Below are 19,530 nucleotides of genomic sequence, written 5' to 3'. Positions count from 1 at the left end.
GCCCCAGTGCTTTTTGGTTTCCTCCCTTCCGCTGTCTATGTCGCCATATGCCTCCAATCCATGCAATACTTTCTTTTGCCCAGCCATAGTTCCACCCGTGTCTAAATGTCTCTAGTAGAATACTAGGGGTTCTCCTGGTGCCAACTTCCCCTTCGGTGGAACTTCAAAATCGTCGACTGGAACTTGATGAAGGGCTGCTTCCAAAAACAAGCCGAAGGCATGATGCAGCATGAAAGATGTCTGATGCTGGAGTGTCATAAACTCCTCCATCCTATCAGCGAGGACCGTAGCCCAATCATACACAATATCATTCATGATGCTGTTCATGAATGTAATCTGCGGCAAGGCTATATCTGAGGCCCTATTTGCCCCTGTCAATCTGCTTTTAATTACATCCATAATACATCTCCAATGGCCCTCTCGAATAAAATCTCTCCGTAGTCCTCGGCTCTTGGCACCCTTCACCACAGACTCCATTTCCTCTGGTATGAGATCGCGACCCACTAATTTTACCCAATATTCCTTATGTTCTTGTGACAACTTGCGATTCTTTGTCTCTACTTTATGACCTCCTTGGCCAGGAGTGCCAAAAACCTTATTGAAATCTTGCGGGTTGAAAGAAATTGTCATGCGGTGCTTCTTGTAAACAAATGTACTTGCTCTGCTGTTCTTGTTGTACGTTTCTATCATAGTTCTTAAAATCGATTCAAACAGTCGAATGGAAAACACGTGAAGTTGTATTGCCCAATGTACTTGTGCTTGTATTAGAATTTGTTTGTTTAAATTTGTATTTGCAGTGTCTTGCCACCATTTTTGACACTTACTGCCATTCAACCCTTCAAATTGAACTGTAAGGTGTGATAGGTCAGCCTTCACTTTCTGCTTCTTACTGCTGGATGCTGTTAGCCTTGCAACTCGGACTCCGGAAGCCAACACTCACATTCCTTTCCATATTTGCCTTCAACTAATTTTTCCACTGCTTTCATTTTCTTGTAGATTTCATAATAACGGTCTCTTGTTTTGTCTTTAAATTTTGTCTTTAAATGTAACCAAAAGAAACGGTTAGGGTTTTCTCTCTTTTTTTGTCTTCCCTAGCAATGATTCTCAGTGGCAATGGTTCCTACATTGATTGCCTTTGCTGTCCTCTACTTCCTTGCGGATATTCTTTTCTTCCTGTGCATGTTATGCTTTGAAATATGGTTCCCGTAGCTTTTCCCTTTTTTCCTTCGATGGATACTCTTCTTATGGCTTCCTTATTGACACTAATAGCTACTATTGACTGCCCTTCTCTCCTTTGTAAACTTCTTTGTTCCTCTTGTGGCTAGCTTACTTGCGTGGATTAACCTTGGCAAAGGAAAACACTCTCCGCAGCAGAACTTATAGCTCCCGCAACTTATTTGCTGCATCTTATATTTAGATTTCCCCATGTAGGTATTTTAAGTCTTTACCTTTCCGCGGCCACGTGTCCGTGGGACACTTAGTGTCCACGGATTTTTTTTTTTAAATTTTAAATTTTTTTAATTAAGTCCAATTTTGTGATGATTTCTTACTTCACCTCCTTGTTGCTCCTGATAATTTTTTAACTTTGATCCATTGATAGCCTCGAGAATTTCGCGCCTGTCCAAGGTCCATAGTTTTATGGATATCCATTTTTTGCCAACTTCTCTCACTTTATATGGTCCAAGCCATTTAACCATGAAATTTTCTTGGTTTTATCTCGTTGTGGGCATTGTACTGAAGCACGAGTTGGCCTGGCTGGAACCTCGTCCTTATCAAATGTTTGTTGTGCCACGCTTTTCGACAGGCCTGTGCCACTTTTGTCGCCCATTGCGCTATTAATCTACATTTATCTAGTGTCATGTCCCCTATTTTGCCCCTTAGAATTTAATAATAAAGAATAAAATAAGGAGTCAATTTAATAAAATAAGAGGATATGATAGGAATAAATAATATAATAATATGATAATATGATATATTCTTGTATTATTATATTCTTATATTAATATCCCCATTCTCAAATAAGATTCTATGATAATAATAACAATAAGTTATTATCAATATAATAATATGATGAATATAATAAAATAATATCATTATTAAAATAATAATAAATTAAAAAAAAATTATAATAATTATAATAAAAAATGATCATTGTAATTATAATATAACTGTATATATAAATTAAAATGAAGATAATAATAAACTAATGATCTGTGTAATTATAATATGTAAGATGTAAACGCATTATTATCACATATCATCCACATCATGCTATCATTGTCATATTATTGTATTCCGATCCACATTGCATTAAGCATCATATATGTATGCACATATCTTTGCAAAGATGACAACCAGTATGTATATCATCAGATCTGATACAGAAATCACCATACATCATGACATTAAAGCAATATATGATCATGCATCACTTCCAATTCATACATTGAGCTTATATGTTTACCACTGTACAACAACATAAGTCGATAGTATTATTGGGCTGGCAATTAATCATTCATGATCGATAGCATAATTGGCTAGCAGTTGTTAACAATAATCACTCATGATTAGCTCACCAAATAATCATGAATAATAATTAGGTGAACAATATAATTATCAGCTGTTTATGAAGAGTGACATCATTCCACCCGCACTATTTCATAGTTTGATGCACATATATATAGATATACAAGCCAGTCGGCTCTGGAAGAGGGAGTGAAGAATTGCTATTTGATAACTAATATATTCCCTTGTGGAAAGCGCTCAACTTAAGAGTATAGAAGGTTGTTAGAGCAGCCACTGCTGCAAGTTATTTAGTTGTATATCAAAGACAACTTCCATTAGCGAAGCATAAACCATATTTACCATATTAGAGACGGCTTCACAATCCAGAGAATCAGTGCATAAGTCATTTAAAGATATATAACAGACAGCCTATATCTCTGCCCCTGAACATCATACCAGCCTGTATTTGCAGCGTGGATATTATAAAAAAGGATACACCACACGCAAGGAAGGAACCGTTTCAGTGGATAATATCGCTCAAGTATTAGCATATCATTAATTGAAATACCAAGCAGCGATTGAGTAGAGAAAAGGAGAACATAATACTTGGCAGCGTTGCATAGACAATTCCATCAGCAGCAGAAGAAGATTGACAACCAGATAAGGCAGTGGGTAAGAGAAACAGGTCAATTGGAACATCCTACTCAGCTATATATATAAGCAGCAGAATACATTCAACCATTAAATATACTTTCTACATTTTATATAAGATAGATCACATTCAGTGTTGAATGTGACATAAGTAATCATAAGGATATTCAATTTCGTAATTACAGTAATCATCTTTGTTCAGATTTATATTGATATAGTCATATGAGACCAGTGTAACGAGACTCGGACTCGGCAAGGGTAACTTGACTCGTGACCCGGCTCGGCGGTGACTCGGCAAAGTGAAAAAACTTCGAAATTTTGAGATTTTTTAGTTTTTAAAGAACATTCCATGCACCCATTATTGAATAAAGTATAAAGACACAATAACATCATTAAATAGAAGATAATTTGATCATAATGCACATGCCACATACTTAAAGTTAAAAACTTAAAACTTAAAAGTCAAACATCGATTACATATGTAGTATGTACAATACTACAAACTACAAAGTTACAAACTTACAAAGGTAAATTGCTAAAAGTAAATACTATATTACTAGTAATTAAATTCAAACTAAGATAAATCCATGCAAACCATCAAAATGTATATGTATTATCATTTATGCATTATGAAATCCAACACATCAAGATTCAATAGTCATCATCAAATTCAAATGTTCCAAATGCTGATCATATATTAAGTTACTGTTAAACTGTTAAACAAAAAGTTAAAACAAGACTATAAGTCTACAGCTATGGCTCTTAGTCGTCATCCTCATCATCATCCTCATCGTCATCCTCATCATCATCGTCATCCTCATCCTCATCCCCAACCTTAGCCTCAAGCTCAAGCTCAGGCTCAATATAATCTACAAAATGCCTCTTAGTAAGGCGTCTAAGGTAGGTCTGGATGTCTCAGTAGCCATAGCATCAGCTCATGAGGTGCCTCTAGGATCAACTGTACTCTTTGCCTTTGGCTCTGCTAATGTCTGTGAGCTGCCACTAGGAACAACTGGAGCTCTCTGGTCCTCTGCTGCCATAGCCACAGCCTTAGCCTGGCCCTCTCTATCTGCTTGGTCAAGCCACTGTAGGTCCTCATCATCAAAGACAAGATCAGTAGCCTTAGTGATCCAATCAGACTCTGGATCAACCTCCTCTAGAGTAATCGGAGAGGTGTCACTATCCAAAATCTCCCTGATCCTAATGCGTAGGTTGTAGTGCACAAAGACTAGACTATTCATTTTTTGCACAGACAATCTGTTACGCCTCTTCGAGTGGATGTGCTTGAACATGCTCCAGTTGCGCTCACATCCAGAAGCGCTACTTGGCTGGCTCAAAATGCGGATAGCGATTTGCTGAAGGTTTTTGGTTGAAGGCCCAAACATTTGCCACCATCTATCTGAATTTTGAAAAAAGGAAAACAAAAAAATATTAGTCTCATTTCAAAATTTGAACTTTAAGTTTAAAGCCAGAAAATTATAAACTAGAGTGTATAAGGCTTAAGCTGCAATCTTTACCTGGCTGCAATTTTGTACGACCTTCTTTGCAAATTTGACTTGAAAAAATGGGCCCTGATGCATTATTATAGGCATCCATCTCAAGCAATATATCTGTGGGATTAGGAGACATCTTCGATACCACTGTGTATAGGCCACTAAGAACCTCCTCATCTGCCTTGAAATCATCAAGGAAACGGTATGCCGGATTGAGGTAATAGGCTGCTGCGTGGATGGGCTTATGAAGCTGATTTTGCCATCTCCTATCAATTATGTCCCAAATAGGGCCATAGTTTTCCTCAACTCCTACATATTTGGCCTTAATAGTCTCCTTGACCCTATCCATGCCCTCATAAATGTAGCCCATAGAGGGCTTCTCGCCATCAGCAACTCGTAGGAGGGCTACAAGGGGCTCGGTGATCTACAGAACAATTAAACAAAAAAACAATTTAGTGAATGATGAAACTTTGCAAAGTTGCACAATGAATATAAATCAAAAATATGTATGAGACAAATTAATTTATAAAATTTTAAGACTTAAGCTTTTAAAATTTAAAATTTAAATTTTAAATTACCTCCACAATCTTTGAACATGGCTCCCAAAAATCATCATCATCATAAATGCATTTTGTTGCATCTATCCTTGTAGGGCTGCTCACAAATGAGGAAGAACTCCATTCTGGACCAACAAACATGCACCTCAACTCTAACCTTGAACTCAGCAAGGATTTTAGTGTGATAAAGTTAGAGGCAAATCTTGTGATACCAGGACGAGCCAACTCCTTTCCTTTCGTGTATTTCCTCATAGTGCTGAGGACCAAGGCATGATTATAGATGAACTTACAAAGATTTTTGGCCTTGGTAACACATGATTTCACCCATACAAACTTGCCAATATCCTCTAACATGAGGTCGATGCAATGGGCCGCACATGGAGTCCAAAAGATTTTTGGGTGTCTCTCCATCAATACTTTTCCTGCAACAATTTTAAATTAGTTAGTAAACAATGAAAATTTTTGATGTATTAAAAAACTTTTAATTTTCAAAATTTAATGAAAAACTAAAACAAATTTTTTAGAAATAGAATTTAGAAAGTTAGAAGTTCAAATTTTACCTGCAGCAACATAATTAGCTGCATTATTTGTCACCACTTGGACAACATTGTCTTCCCCCACCTCCCTTATGACCTCCTCAATAGTCTCACATAAGAATTTTGCATTTTTCACACACGAGGAAGCATCTATGAACCTCAAAAACATGGTGGATCCTGAAAGTGAAAATTAAACAAAATAATTATCATTCAAAAATCAAGAATCAATACTCAATAAAACAAAATTTTCATTATTCAATAATAGTATACATTAAATTTTAGACTTCAAGAAGTAGAGCAGGATGAATTACCTTCGCTAGAAACAAGAAAATTTAGGAGGGTTCTGGACCTCCTATCTGTTCATCCATCTGTCATGATGGTACACCCCTTTTGGCTCCAAATCTTTTTGTGGTCCTCCAACTCAAGTTTCATCTCCTCAACCATATCTAGCAAGAGGGGGCCACTCAACTCATCTTCAGTGGGGGCTTTGAACCCCGCACCACAGATGGAAACTACATCAATCATCCCCTGCCAATAAGGAGTCCTATTACATTTATAAAAACATTTTAATTAACACATTTCAAATTTTCAACATCAAGTTAAAAGTATAAAATTGAATATAAATTTTAAAACTTAAAACGTGAAACAATCAAAATATAAATGAAGTTGAAAACTTGAAGTACTTGGCTGTTATAAATGGAATGTCGCAGAAAAACCAAAACATGCAAATTACTCTTACTCCAGCTTCATGTATCTCCCTATTCCAGCCCATGCTCTCAAGTGAGGGTTGTGCACCAGGAGTGGTACGCTGTACAAAAAAATTGTCCAACTTACTAGATTTTTTGACTCTAGGACGAAGAAGAGCAGCACTACTAGAAGGGGCAGCAGCAGTAGCATCACTAGAAGTGCAAGGAATAGATGTAGAAGAAGCACGAGCAACAGAAGCACTAGGACGATAGAGGGGACGAGAAGAACCTTCTCCAACACAGCCTACTGACTCAGAAACATTTGTAGATGAGCGTGGAAGGGAACTAGAACCAATCAAAGCTAACTCTTCTAATTGTTTTTTTTTAAATTCTTTTTCTTGTTCATATTTTTTCAAGGCTACATAAAAAAAACGTTGAGCCTCAACAGATGCAGCTCCACAAGGCTCAATATCATGACCACGTAAGTCAGCAATATGGTATTTTAATCTATTTATCCCCCCACTATTAATGGTTTTGCAAAATAGGCATTTTGTTTTAGTTCTCTTTCTACCCGGAAATTCTATGGTGAACTTCCAACATTCATCTTTTTTGTTGCCTTTAGAGAGCTTGGGTTTTTTACCTCCAGAAGCCATTATGACTTAATTAAGGAACAATGTAAAGGTTGCTGCAATAAGACATTTTAGATCAAATATTACCATTTCAGCATTGCATTTTATGAAAATCCAAAGTAAAAAAAAAACTCATAAACAAACAAAAAAAATTCATGCAAAAAACCCATAAGCATAGACAAAAAAATCATCAAAATCTAAACAATCAAGTCTTACCTCTTTCAAATGCTTTGGAAAGTGTTGAGAAGAGCTCCTATAAACTCTTTGATGATCTAAATGCAAGCTCCAATGTCACAAATGCAAGCTTTTCTCCTCCTCCTTTCAGCTAGTTGCAAAACAAGAAACCTCTATTTCTCTTCTACCTCTCTCTCTCTCTCTTTCTTCTTTTCACTATAGACTGTTATGGGAGCCCTTTTAGGGTTATATGAGTGAGATATGTAAAAAAAAAACATAAAAAAAACATTTAAAAAATTATATTTTCATGGCCCGGTTTCGTGCCTGTCACGGCCAAGTCAAGCAGGCCAGGTCATGCGAGTCACTCCTCGTGACTCGGCGAGGTCAGCGCCATGAGACACAATAGGGGATTTTTGTATTTCAGTTATTACATATACCGTCGGCTATATTAGATACACCTAATATTTGTATATTCAAAGCATTGTATAAATCATTCCCTGCACATATATAGACATTGGTATACTTTGGCTACCATAGTGTTTATATTCAGTGATTAAATTTCCAAACTGTACATAATAGTATAAGGATTTTGTCATATTGTCCCATATTCCTAAATAACCAATAAGGGGACATTACATCCAGTTTGTTCAACTGGTATAAGCGTTCTCATAAACTCTCCATATCTTCGAGTCTATTGTCAATTGCAATTCGCAGACTTGGGACCATAAATTTGGCTGGTACCATAGCTTCTTGGCCAAACATCAACTGGAACGATGTCTGTCCTGTTGTGACTTTGAATGTGGTATGGTAGGTCCACAGCGCTGAAGGTAACTTCTCCCAGTCTGCCTATTCGACGCCATGTGATTTGTATATGGTGGCCACTAGAATTTTATTTGTGGCCTTCGCCTGGCCATTGGCTTGTGTATAGTAGGGACTTGACAATGAATGAAAATTTTTGAATTTTGTTGTTAATAATCTAATCACCTGGTTGACAAAGTGACCTCTATCACTTGTCAATTGAATAGGTATGCCATATCGTGTGATGATTTGTTCATACAAGAACTTAGCTGTATTGATTGTAGAATTATCAAGTAGTGCCTATGCTTCTACCCACTTTGTTAAATACCCCATGGCTACCACTATATATGGGCAATGTCGGGCCCTACTCGCCTTCACTAGATCGACAAAATCTAGTCCCCAACGTTCAAACAACTCTTGAGCGCGAGATGGGTTTAATGGCATGAAGTCCCTCTTGAGTGGTTTGCCGGCTCTCTCGCATGTATCGCAGCTCAACACCATTCTCGAGCATTGTTGTAAATTGTGGGCCACCATAACCTGACAAGAAAAACCTTCCATGTTGTTGTGTCGGGTTCCATGTGGCCACCTACCGGTCCTTCATGTGCTTCCCTTAGAACACTTTGCACTTCTTCCTCCATTACGCATCGCCATAGTACTTGATCAGGACCCATCTTATAGAGAAGACCATTTATTAGCTGAAAAGTCCGGCTTCTAAAAACTAGCTTCTGCCGTTCGCCTAGCTGCATCTCTCTCGAAAATTGGGACGTTGATGGATACTCCCCTATAGACTTGTACCATTCCAAAAGAATGGCGATTCTGAACAAGTGTGCATAAGGAAAATCATCATTGACCCCTTTCGGGTGCTCCCCGGACTTGATTCAGGAGAGTTGGTCGGCAATTACATGACTCTTCTTGGGTCGCACAATGATGGTGAAGGTAAATTCCTGTAGTAGTAACAACCATCTGCTAATTTTGCCTTGGATGATTGGTTTGTTCACCAGGTACATCTAACACCTAATGATTCATGTAAAAGGTAAACAGTGTGGCCAATAGATAATGTTTGAACTTTTGTATCGAGTACACCATCCCAAGAGCCTCCCTTTAAGTGGTGCTATAATCCCTCTCAACTTTTGACAATAGCCGAATTGCAAAATACACTGGGTGATTGAGACCATGATCACCAGTTTGCGCCAACATTGCACCTATGGCGAAGTTTGATGCGTTCACGTGGATGTGAACTCCGTGTCCCAGTTTGGATATGCCAATATGGTGCCCCCAGCAATCTATTCTTCAGTTCTGTGAAGGTTGTCTCCTGCTCAGAAGTCCAGATGTATGGTTCTCCTTTTCGTCTCAAGGGGCAAAGCAATTTGGGCATAATTCTTTATACAGCATCTATAGTACCCAGTGTGCCCAAGAGAAGACTTGACTCCAGATACGTCCATCAGGGCTTCCATTTCTACTGTCACCCTTACTTTATCATGGTCGGTCTTTAATCCTGTCTTGCAAACAATGTGCTCAAGTAGTTTTCCTTGAGGAACCATGAATCGGCAATTCTTTGGATTCAATGCCAGCTTCTCCTGTTGACACCTTCCCATATATTCCTGAAGTGCCTTCAAGTGGTTGTCTTGTCCATTGAAAATGGACCAATCATCCAGAAATGTGCAGAAGTTGCCTATCGACATTTTGTCAAATATGTGCAAGATGATCCTTTGAAATGTGGCAGGTGCATTACACAATTCGAAAGGCATTCGATTGTACGTGTAAACTCCATTGTCCACCACAAAAGTAGTTTTCAGTTTGTCTTCCTCAGCGATGGAGATCTAGTTATAGCCAGAGAATCCATCCATGAAGGAGTACATTTCGTGTCTAGCCACTTCTTCCAGAATTGTGTTGGTGAACGAAATTGGGAAGGGGTCTTTTATTGTGAGTGCGTTGAGGCACCGAAAGTCCACGCATCCGGATTTGGATCTCGTCCTTCTTCATTGATATCACAATTGGTGATACCCACTCACTTGTTTGAACTTTGAATATTATGCCGGCTTCTAGCATTCTTTGTATTTCCTCATCTACGCAGGCTGTGTAGTTTTTGTTAATTCTATACGGGCGCTTCCGCACAAGTATGGCTCTAGGTACCAATTGTATGTGGTGGACACACATCTCCGGCGGAATTCCCTTTAAATCCTTGTAAGTCCATGCAAATACATCTTTGTATTCCAGAAAGATTTTGAATGCCACAGCCTTTAGTACTGGGTTCTAGTCGTCTCCCACAAGTATGCTCCTTGGATTCTTTGCGTCTCCAAGATTAGTAACCTCTACGGATGACTCTTCGTATCTTATCTCTTTTCCTTCAAAGTAATGGGCAGGACTCTCATTGATCTCTGCGTTTCCTTCTCTGTATTCCATGAACTGTGGTGGGAATACCTCATCTTCTGGTTCCTCGACTCCAAGCATGTACGTATGGAAGAGTTCATAGTCTTCCATCTGCCAATGAAAAAGTCCATTAAGTGAACTTGTCTCGTTCTTTGAACACTCCTCCAACTCTAACACGTCTTCATCGTTCGGATCCATTCTTCCCTAATCTGTCCGGTGCTCTCCATCTGACTCGGACTTTGACAACGATGCCATCTCTTCACTTACCACTTGAGTTCGGAGATTAATCGCAAACTTCCGCGCTCCACTTTCCATTGACAGGATACTTTTCTTCCAGTTGTGATTTACTTTCGCGGCCACCAACCATCCTCCTCCAATAATGGTGTCATATCCCTTTTTCTTCAAGGGGATTACTACGAAATCCAACACAAATGGTTGTGTCCTGATAGTTGTTGAACCACTAAGGTCCCTAGGGGTTTTATCCCCTGCTGGTCGGGGCCGAGTAGGTTGAATGTGGACGACCACAGGGTAGGCTTTCCCAATTTCCTCCACATTTCCATGGGAAGAACATTTACCTCGGACCCACCATCCATTATGGTGTTCGTCAGGATGGTTCTGAGGATTCCCATCTCGACCACCATTGGATGACGGCCATTGCTTACTGTCAGCAACATGGGATTTGTCGTGGACCCTCCTGGTACGATTGGTTGTCCTTTTGTTTTCAACGTGTGTCTGTGTGTATTTAGAGTAGTTGCAGTACTGCTTGTAACAGGTCTTGAACTTTGACAGGCACCTCCATTTGTAGGATCAGATTGACCAAGTTGTTTTCTCCCTTCGATCGTCGAGGAATAGCATCTTTCATATCTTTCGTAGCCTTCATTGCTTTTTCTATGTCCTCCCCTGCCTCCCGCAACCTTTGCTTCTCCATTCAGGGGTCAGGATAGGTGGTTTGCTTAGATTGGTTGCGGGTGACAACCAAAACTTTTTCCTCATCAATGTAAATGAGATTTGCTTGTTTTGGGCAATTAGCATCTTCATGGTGCATTGGCCACACCATTGACATAATTTTTGCAGAGTGTCATTCTTCGGACACTCTGGCAAAGTGGCCCCACTGGTTACATGCTCGGCATTGGATTATGGGCCTTCCCTTCAAATCATATTGTATTCGATTCCTATTGTCATTCCCGCCTCGTCCTCCTCGACAGTTGTTTTAGTAGCTGTCAGATGTGGCATTATTGTTGCCCTAGGTCTCATTGTTTGTGCTAGAAGTGGATGGTTGTTCCTGTGTGAACAATTTCTATTGGCTTCTAATCTTCATGTTGAACGGACATTCCTTTGTAGAATGACCTAGGACCTGACAGATATCACATATTGCCTTTTTGGGGCACGCTCCCTTTGAATGACCTTTTTCTTTGCAATCCGTACACCAGATTTCTCCTTCCTCCACTCGGCCACTGGTTCCCATCATGGATTTGAATTCCTTTCCCATCTGTTCTAAGTCTTTTTCAAGTGCCTATATTTTCTTGCTGGGCTCCTCATTGTCTGCACTACTACACTCGTTGGAGGATTCATCGCTCTTAGAGGAGGATGAAGATTTACTTCTTTTCTTCTTCTTTGCTGTTTTGCTTTCACTTTCTATATTTAGGGCATAGTTGTATGCATTGGTGTATGACGTGTGTGGAACTATCTTCATTTTTCCTTCTCAATGCTCCGCGGAGGCCTTCTACAAACCAGCATTTCTTTAGTTCGTCCGCCGGTTGAGTACCCATCCGGCTAAGAAGATCTTTAATCCTTCTATTGTAGGCTTGAACAGTGTCCTTCCCTTGTTTACAGTTGTAGATTTCTGCTACAACCTCGTTATCATCCCAAAGCAATCGGAATTCTGCTTGGAAGTCTTTCTTCAGATCATCCCATGTGGAGATCTTTGCCTTTTCCATGTTGGAAAACCAATCTACCGCTACATCCCATAGGCTGGTGGGAAATTGGTTCAACCATTCATCCGCATCCGTGACCACGTTGGTGGACCATATCGTTTCACATGTACGCCAATGCCGCATAGATCTTCCTTCCCGTCGCCTATGAACTTTGGGAGTATTGCTTTTGTGACATAGTGCTTCTTGCCCTTTGATTACTACTAGATCATGTTGCTGAACTATTAGAAGTTGATTCCAGCGGGTTACTTTGACCATCGTGTAGTGCTGGTTCGACACTTCCTTTTGCCTTAGTGTCTTTTGTCGGCCTTGCCTCCTCTCCTACTTCTTCACAGGTTTCCTCTCGTAGCGGTGTACGTGATGAATGTAAAAATTGTTCCTTTGTTTCCTCAAGCATTGCCAATCGATGCTGTGTTTCCTTTTGCAACTCCACATTGCTTCGTCCCCATCATTCCGACGAACTGAGGCACCCTTCGTTGGTTCCTGTGAACCGTGCTACAACCACCACCCTAGGTGATTCCTCTAGTTGCCCTTTAGTCCGTTCCCCGATGAGTTGTCTGATTCTCCATCGCCATTCGGCTTCACCACTCACAATTTGTAATTTGTCGATTTCTTCTCTCAAAATCCTATTCTTATTTAAAAGATTGGGCATTTTGCAGATAGTACCATTATAAAACAAAATCAAAACATGACTCTCTTATTTATTTATTTTGTATACATCACGTGTCGACTTATGCAATAGTTACAAATTTCGGAGTGTCCTAGACACCACAGAGCAATAGCTCATGGTTAGGTTTTTGACGCCATGCATCTCTCTCATAGAATTTCTTTAGGGTCTCTTGACAACATTCCTCGCATTTTGCTTCCTCTCGACATCTCTTCTGTGCCACGTAGGTTTGTGTGATCAAACGAGGAAGTTGGTCAAAAAATTTGTTCATGGTTGGGCTTGCATGCATAGCATCCCACACATTGTCTTTCGTAACCTCGTTTTCCACGTCTTCTTTCTGTACGAAAGTTTCTAGACCTATGCGATACAAAATGTGAAAGTTTGTGCTGCCTTGTGCTCTCCTTCAAAAATTTCTGTTTCGTTGTTGTCATTTGTCTTCTAGTTGTCTTGTACTGTTATTCCCATTTATCTCCGTCCTTCCACACTACTTCCGAATTCGAACTAGCAATGGTGCCAAATGTTCACCCGTGGGTGAACAAAAAAGAAAACATATACTCAATGCAAAATACTATTCATTATCAAATGCTTTCCATACACAACAATGATATTTCATATAATGATAATGATGCCGAAATACATAAGTGTTCATGACATTTATAATATTCGAAATGGAGCCAATGAAACGACACAACAGTATCTGCATTGGCAACTGTCTAACTACCTTTTTTGCCGGACAACAAGGAGCACGAGCACAGAGTGAACTCTTTGTTCCCGGTACACCCGACAAATGGATACTGGCAAAGAATCGAACAACTTTGCTTGAGGAAGATCTTTTCTCACCAGGTAACGCGGTTGTTGGAAGAAGGATGGTTGTTCGAAGTAGCGCGGTTGTGCAGAACAACGCGGGTACTCATAATAGGGCGAGTACACAGCAAGTACAACAGAATCAGAAGAAAGTAGCAATGACAGGACCAAAGGAGAAATTGCCAAAGTTTAATGGTGACGGGACGACAGATCTGATGAAACACTGCAAGACATGTGAAACAATATGGACGGCCAATGGTTTAATAGACCAGGATGACTGGGTCTGACAATTTCCAATGACCCTACGGGGTGTAGCAATTGATTGGTTTTCGGAGACCAATCCACAAAATTTAACTACATGGGCAGACATTATGAAGGAGTTTATGGGAGAGTTCTAATTGCTAAGGGATGATAACGAAATTGTAGCAGAAATATACAGTACAAAGTAGGGAAAGAATGAAATGATTCATGTATATGTAAGAAGGCTGAAAGAATTGGTGGGGAAGATGGAGAGCCCATTGGTTTGACGGATTAAAGAAACGATGGATTGTTGAAGGGCTGTGACTGACACTGAAGAAGAAAATGAAGATTGTACCTCCAACATCATACGCAGATGCATATAATCAGGCGATGGATCTGGAGAGTGAGCAATAAACAAGCAAGAAGAAGAAGCACAAATCATCGGACTCAGACGATTCATCCGAAAGTAGTAGCAGGGACGAAGAGTCAAATAAGAAAGTTCGAGCATTGCAGAAGGATGTGCTATGGATGATGAAGGAATTAAAAAATCTAAAAAAGAATGCTGACTCAGTGAAGGGGGAATTGTGGTGTACGAAATGTAAGGAGGAGGGCCACACAAAGGGATCCTGCCCAAAAAAATAATTTTACGATATCTACCAGATTATGGGACTTTCCACCAAGGAATGCTTGTTCAATATGAAGACGAAGGGACACCAGCAAGTGTTATTGATGCAGGAAGTGTCCACTGCACGAGCAAGAATGAACACAAACAATGATGCAACCTTAGGAGGGTATTGGAACAATAATTGACGTGGAAGGGGTGGTAATAATAAAAACAATAATAATAATGGAGGTTGGAGTCGGATATAGTACGATTCGAGTGGACGGTTGATGATACAATTTCGTGCATGCAACCTCTGGGGGCACCTCGCCAGAGATTGTACCACGAAAGAGATGTTGCAACTGTTATGCAGATGCCCGAAGCAGGGGGTGAATTTGTTAAGCATCGAAAAATGTAATGAGGAAATACTAGCCATTACGAGTGAGCAAGCAAAGAAGGCAAAGTACCCTGATGCAGAGGAAGAAAAGAAGAGGTTGCAGCAAGCATAGATGGAGTTGGAAAAACAAATGAAAAATGAAAAAGTTACAAGTAAAAGACACTGCCAACACCTCGAAGAGGAACTTGGCTGAACAAAACATGATAAGGCAGGTAATGCACATAGAAGTTCCTATAAAATTAAATGACCTTACAATGCCTCAGTTACGGATGACAATTTTGAATATGACAACACTTCCGAAAGCAACGGAGGAAACATGAAAGGATGTTAGAGGAGCGACTGCAACAAACCCAATGCTACTAGTACTCATGGCGGGAAGACATTTGGTAGTAGTAGAGATGGGTATCTTCGGAATAGTACTCACAGACACAATCGTCAACGGAGGGTTAGGTGTAAACATAGTACCAGAGGATATATAGTGCGACAACCTACATTGTGGCCACCTACATTTCGGTTACTACAGATCAACACAAAATCAAGCTGTTGGGAACCTTGATGGCGTAGCCGGTAACTATTGGAACACAACCATTTTTATTGGAATTCATGGTCATTCCGTTAAAAAGAAAAGGGTATGATGCTATCCTTGGACAGGGTTGGTTGGTGCAAGCGAAAGTGAAACATGATTGGAAACAAAATACCCTATCCATGGAACATGGAGGCTGAAGATTTGTAATTGACTTGCACACACAGATGATAGGTGAGGAAGCAACGTTGTCGGATTCCAAAGGCGAAGGTGGAGGGGATGACGAGGGGAAGAAGAGAATGGAAGCCGACGAAGATGGAGTATTGAGACTGGAAGGAGAGTCTAACGATGACGACCTGGACTCAGTGAATGGCCTACTCCATTGGTAGATGGAGGAGTACAAGCTCTTTCTGCGCTGTAATATGTTAAGGGTCGAAAGGTAATAAAGGAGAGGAAAATGAATGTCTAAAGGAATACAAAGTAGGAAAGGTGGTTACGACTAAAGCTGAAGGAAAGAACATACCGTATGGCTAATATAAGAGGAAGAACATACTATATGAACCCAGCAAAAGGAAACAGTCCAACGTATGTTACACGGTGAATGAACTGCGCAAAAAGAAAAGGTTATACTGCACCGCGAATTTAGTAGAAAGGTACCAACAGCAAGGAAAACACATTGTATGATTTGCATAGGAAACAAAGAGGAAGGGCTTAATAAAAACTTTAGTAGTATGGAGTGAAGGTTCTAAAATCAAGAATACAGTTATTGATGGCAAGGAGTGGCTATCGATGGAATTTATGGTATTGAGTTTAAGGATCGCGCACAAGAACAAATTGGGAGATATGGAAAGTCTGAGGGAGAGATTGTATAACTTAAATTAACTTGATGAGCGGTGATTGCAAGCAAAATAGGCCACGGAGGTTACACATAACAGGTGTAAGGCATGGCATGATGAGCATTTAAAATTGAATAAATTTCAACTGGGCTAGTTATTTTTAAAGTATAATGGGCTTAACGAGATCAGACTAGGCAAATTTAAAATTAAATGGGTTGGACCATACAAGATCCGCGAAGTTGGTGATAATGGGGCAATCAAATTATGGACGCTCAATAGGAAGTGCCTTATGTAGTGAATGGATCGAAATTGAAAATCTACCATGAAAGAAATAACGTGCCCCCGTGAATGAACAATTGAGAAGGAATAAAAAAAAGAAGTGTATATGTAAAATAAATGTAAATAATAAAAAATGGAAAATTGAAAAAAACAACGATAAAATAGTAACTGAAGGTCATATAATGTATCCGAAAAACACTTGTAGGAGGAGATGACCGTACCATACGGTGTGATAAAAGGAGTTGTATTGATTAATGCAGGAGATTACAAACACCGTACGGTCCTAGGAGCAATCAAGAAAGTGACTGTACGGACTTGTTTGATACACGTGTAAGGGGAAATTTGACCATACGGCCGTACAGTAGAAGGGAGGCGTTATATGAAGTGCATAAAAACAAAAGCAAGAGCCTAGTGTACGAGGAGATAAGAAAGGAAGTTCGTATGACTACCAGAAACGGATACCATACAAAGCATGTAACACACCTTACAGCAGTGATAGAAGGGCAGAGTTAGGACACTTAAAACCACTGCATGGTCATGCAGAGATAGTGTATTGTGTGGCTCACCATAGAGCAGAGTCATACGGCCTCATAGGAGATAGCTTACTAAAGGAGTGTTGAAACACCATTGTATGACTTGGGGCAATTAGAGGAAAGCATTGTACGGTTACAAGGAAGGCATAAAAAGACAGAGAAGCATCACCATGCGTTACAAACAAGATAAGTGGAATCTTGTACGGAATACACAAGGAGTCATAAGAAGTGCCATACGGACTGGAGGCCAACAAATACAAAGCACCATACGGCCAAGGAGTGCTACCAAATAGAGAACAAAAAGTCACCGTACGAATAGCTTTGGAAAGAAGAAATCGGTCGTACGACATAAAAAAGACATTACCGTACAATAATCAAAGTGATCACTGTACGGTAGATGTGGGATACCGTACGGACTTGCCCATTCAGAACGTATGGACATGAGAGTGCCATACACCGTATGACAACCATAGAGAAGTTATAAAATAGATACAAAAGACGACCACCGTACAGATAGAGGAGGGTGATAGGAGGTTCTAAATTAAAAAAACGACGACAAATCAAAACAGTTCATAATGAATAACGTATGGTGCCGAAGGGAAAGACATAAATAGGTAGTAAAACATAAGCAGTTGGTAGGATGAGTATGGGATCAGGAGGAAATCACAAAAATAGTGTGTTCTGTAGACTTCTGTGTGTGTTTGAGAGTGCTAATTTGTTCTTGGCGGTGGGGGTGTTGCCTCTCGACCCCTCTAGGGGCGTTGCCCCCTAGACCTCCAGTCAGTTCACTTATTATTCATGGGAAGTGTGACCAGCTAATGAGACCTCGAGCTATTGTAGGTATGGAGTGTCCGTGTGTTAGAGGTGGAGAGAGCATTGGAGCAAGCTTTTCGAGAGGGATGTTATGCTTTGAGACACTTAGAGTAGGTGTTGGACGTGAGGCTGTCTTGGTGGATGCATAGAGAGCTCGGGAGGAGTTGACCATCTAGTTAGAGGCAGTAGAGCAACACTTGGCTTAGTGTACTCAGGAATTGGAAGCAGAGAAGGCGGCATGGGTGGCTATCAAAGTCAGCTTGGCTATCAAGATAGTATTGTGTTAGCAGAGGCTACAGATGCAACGTGTTTTGGGAACTAGTTTGGTGCAAGCACGGGAGAAATGTGAATGGATGTGTCGGAAAAAGATCTATTCCATTTTGTTAATTTGTCTCGGTAATTTTGTAATTGTCGTTCGGAGACAACTTTGCTTTTTGAGGGGATGATGTTGTCGGTAAATTCTATATTGTAGCCAACAGGTAGAATTGTATCCGAAAGGGTGCGTGATGGTTGAGTCACTCCTTTGGGAAAGTATATGTACATCGTCTAGAAGGGACTTTGCATCATCATTGTAATCATCATAATAATATTGTAAGCATTGGAGTGCATATTGCATATATGAATAAAGTATCTGTTCTATGTTATATCTTATTGTATTACATGCGATAAGTATCTATTTACCCTGTACGGTAAACAATTTCTATCTTAGACATAGGGTAACTTTTTACTAGCAGATATATATAGGTAATTCAGAATCTTTTGACACATATCTTGGATGCATGCATTGTAATATAATGAAATTTTTCTTAACAGCAAGGCGATCAGACCTTTAGTGGGTTAAAAAAGACAACCTTAGAGTTTATTCCCAAAGTTGGGAGTTTCCCTTATCAACATATGATGGTTTGAACTTGAGATTATTTTCAGATCTGTCACAACTACAAGTAAGTATTTAAGTGAGATTGTTGATCAAATATTCAATGAGGGTTCTTTTGCTGCCTAAAACATTTCTGTAATTGTGTTAGCGTTTTGAGGTTTTTAACGATTGTTTACTTCTGACCAAACGGAACTAGCTTCATTACGCATAGTAAACAATGCACCAAATCATGCCATACAACAATACCTTTTATTAATGTGTAATCACAAGAACATGGTAGATAGTTTGATCTTTATTTTCAAGTGTAATTTTTACATTGCAAACTATGCTATCTTTTGAAAGAACATAAGTACATATGTATTGTTTGGTGGTTGATTAAGAGTACCAATCATTTACAACCCTAAACTTATCCAAAGTAAATGAAATGGCATTGCCAACTAATTACTCCTTGATTAATAAGTTTATTTCTAGATTTAGCAAGACTATCGACTACATCAGTCCTCCAAAAAACGAAGTCACCTTCTCCCCTTCTAGATGAGGAAAGCCAAATGAGAACCATGTATATAATAAAAATCATTGGGAAGAAGGGTGAGGGGACATCCCTAGATCAGCAGAGGACATTAGGAGAGATGT

General features: G+C 39.7%; 2 protein-coding genes across 2 annotated transcripts in view; one reads left to right on the top strand and one right to left on the bottom strand.

The window, feature by feature from the left end:
- The window catches only part of LOC149560305 (sm-like protein LSM36B), a 118,787-nt gene that overhangs the window by 71,082 nt on the left and 28,175 nt on the right, over positions 1–19,530 (top strand). The window lies entirely within an intron of this gene.
- LOC149560306 (uncharacterized) lies at positions 2,913–5,347 on the bottom strand. Its single transcript, XM_089824148.1, has 5 exons — positions 5,228–5,347; positions 4,674–5,073; positions 4,407–4,555; positions 3,112–3,205; positions 2,913–2,965 (listed from the first exon to the last, which is right to left on the bottom strand). Exons 1-5 carry the CDS (start codon positions 5,345–5,347, stop codon positions 2,913–2,915), a joined length of 816 nt encoding a protein of 271 aa, XP_089680274.1.

The sequence above is a fragment of the Cupressus sempervirens genome, chromosome 4 (genome assembly GCF_028749045.1).
Source record: "Cupressus sempervirens isolate cs-2001-9-10 chromosome 4, ASM2874904v1, whole genome shotgun sequence".
NCBI lineage: Eukaryota > Viridiplantae > Streptophyta > Pinopsida > Cupressales > Cupressaceae > Cupressus > Cupressus sempervirens.
This window is presented reverse-complemented; position numbering and strand designations above follow the sequence as displayed.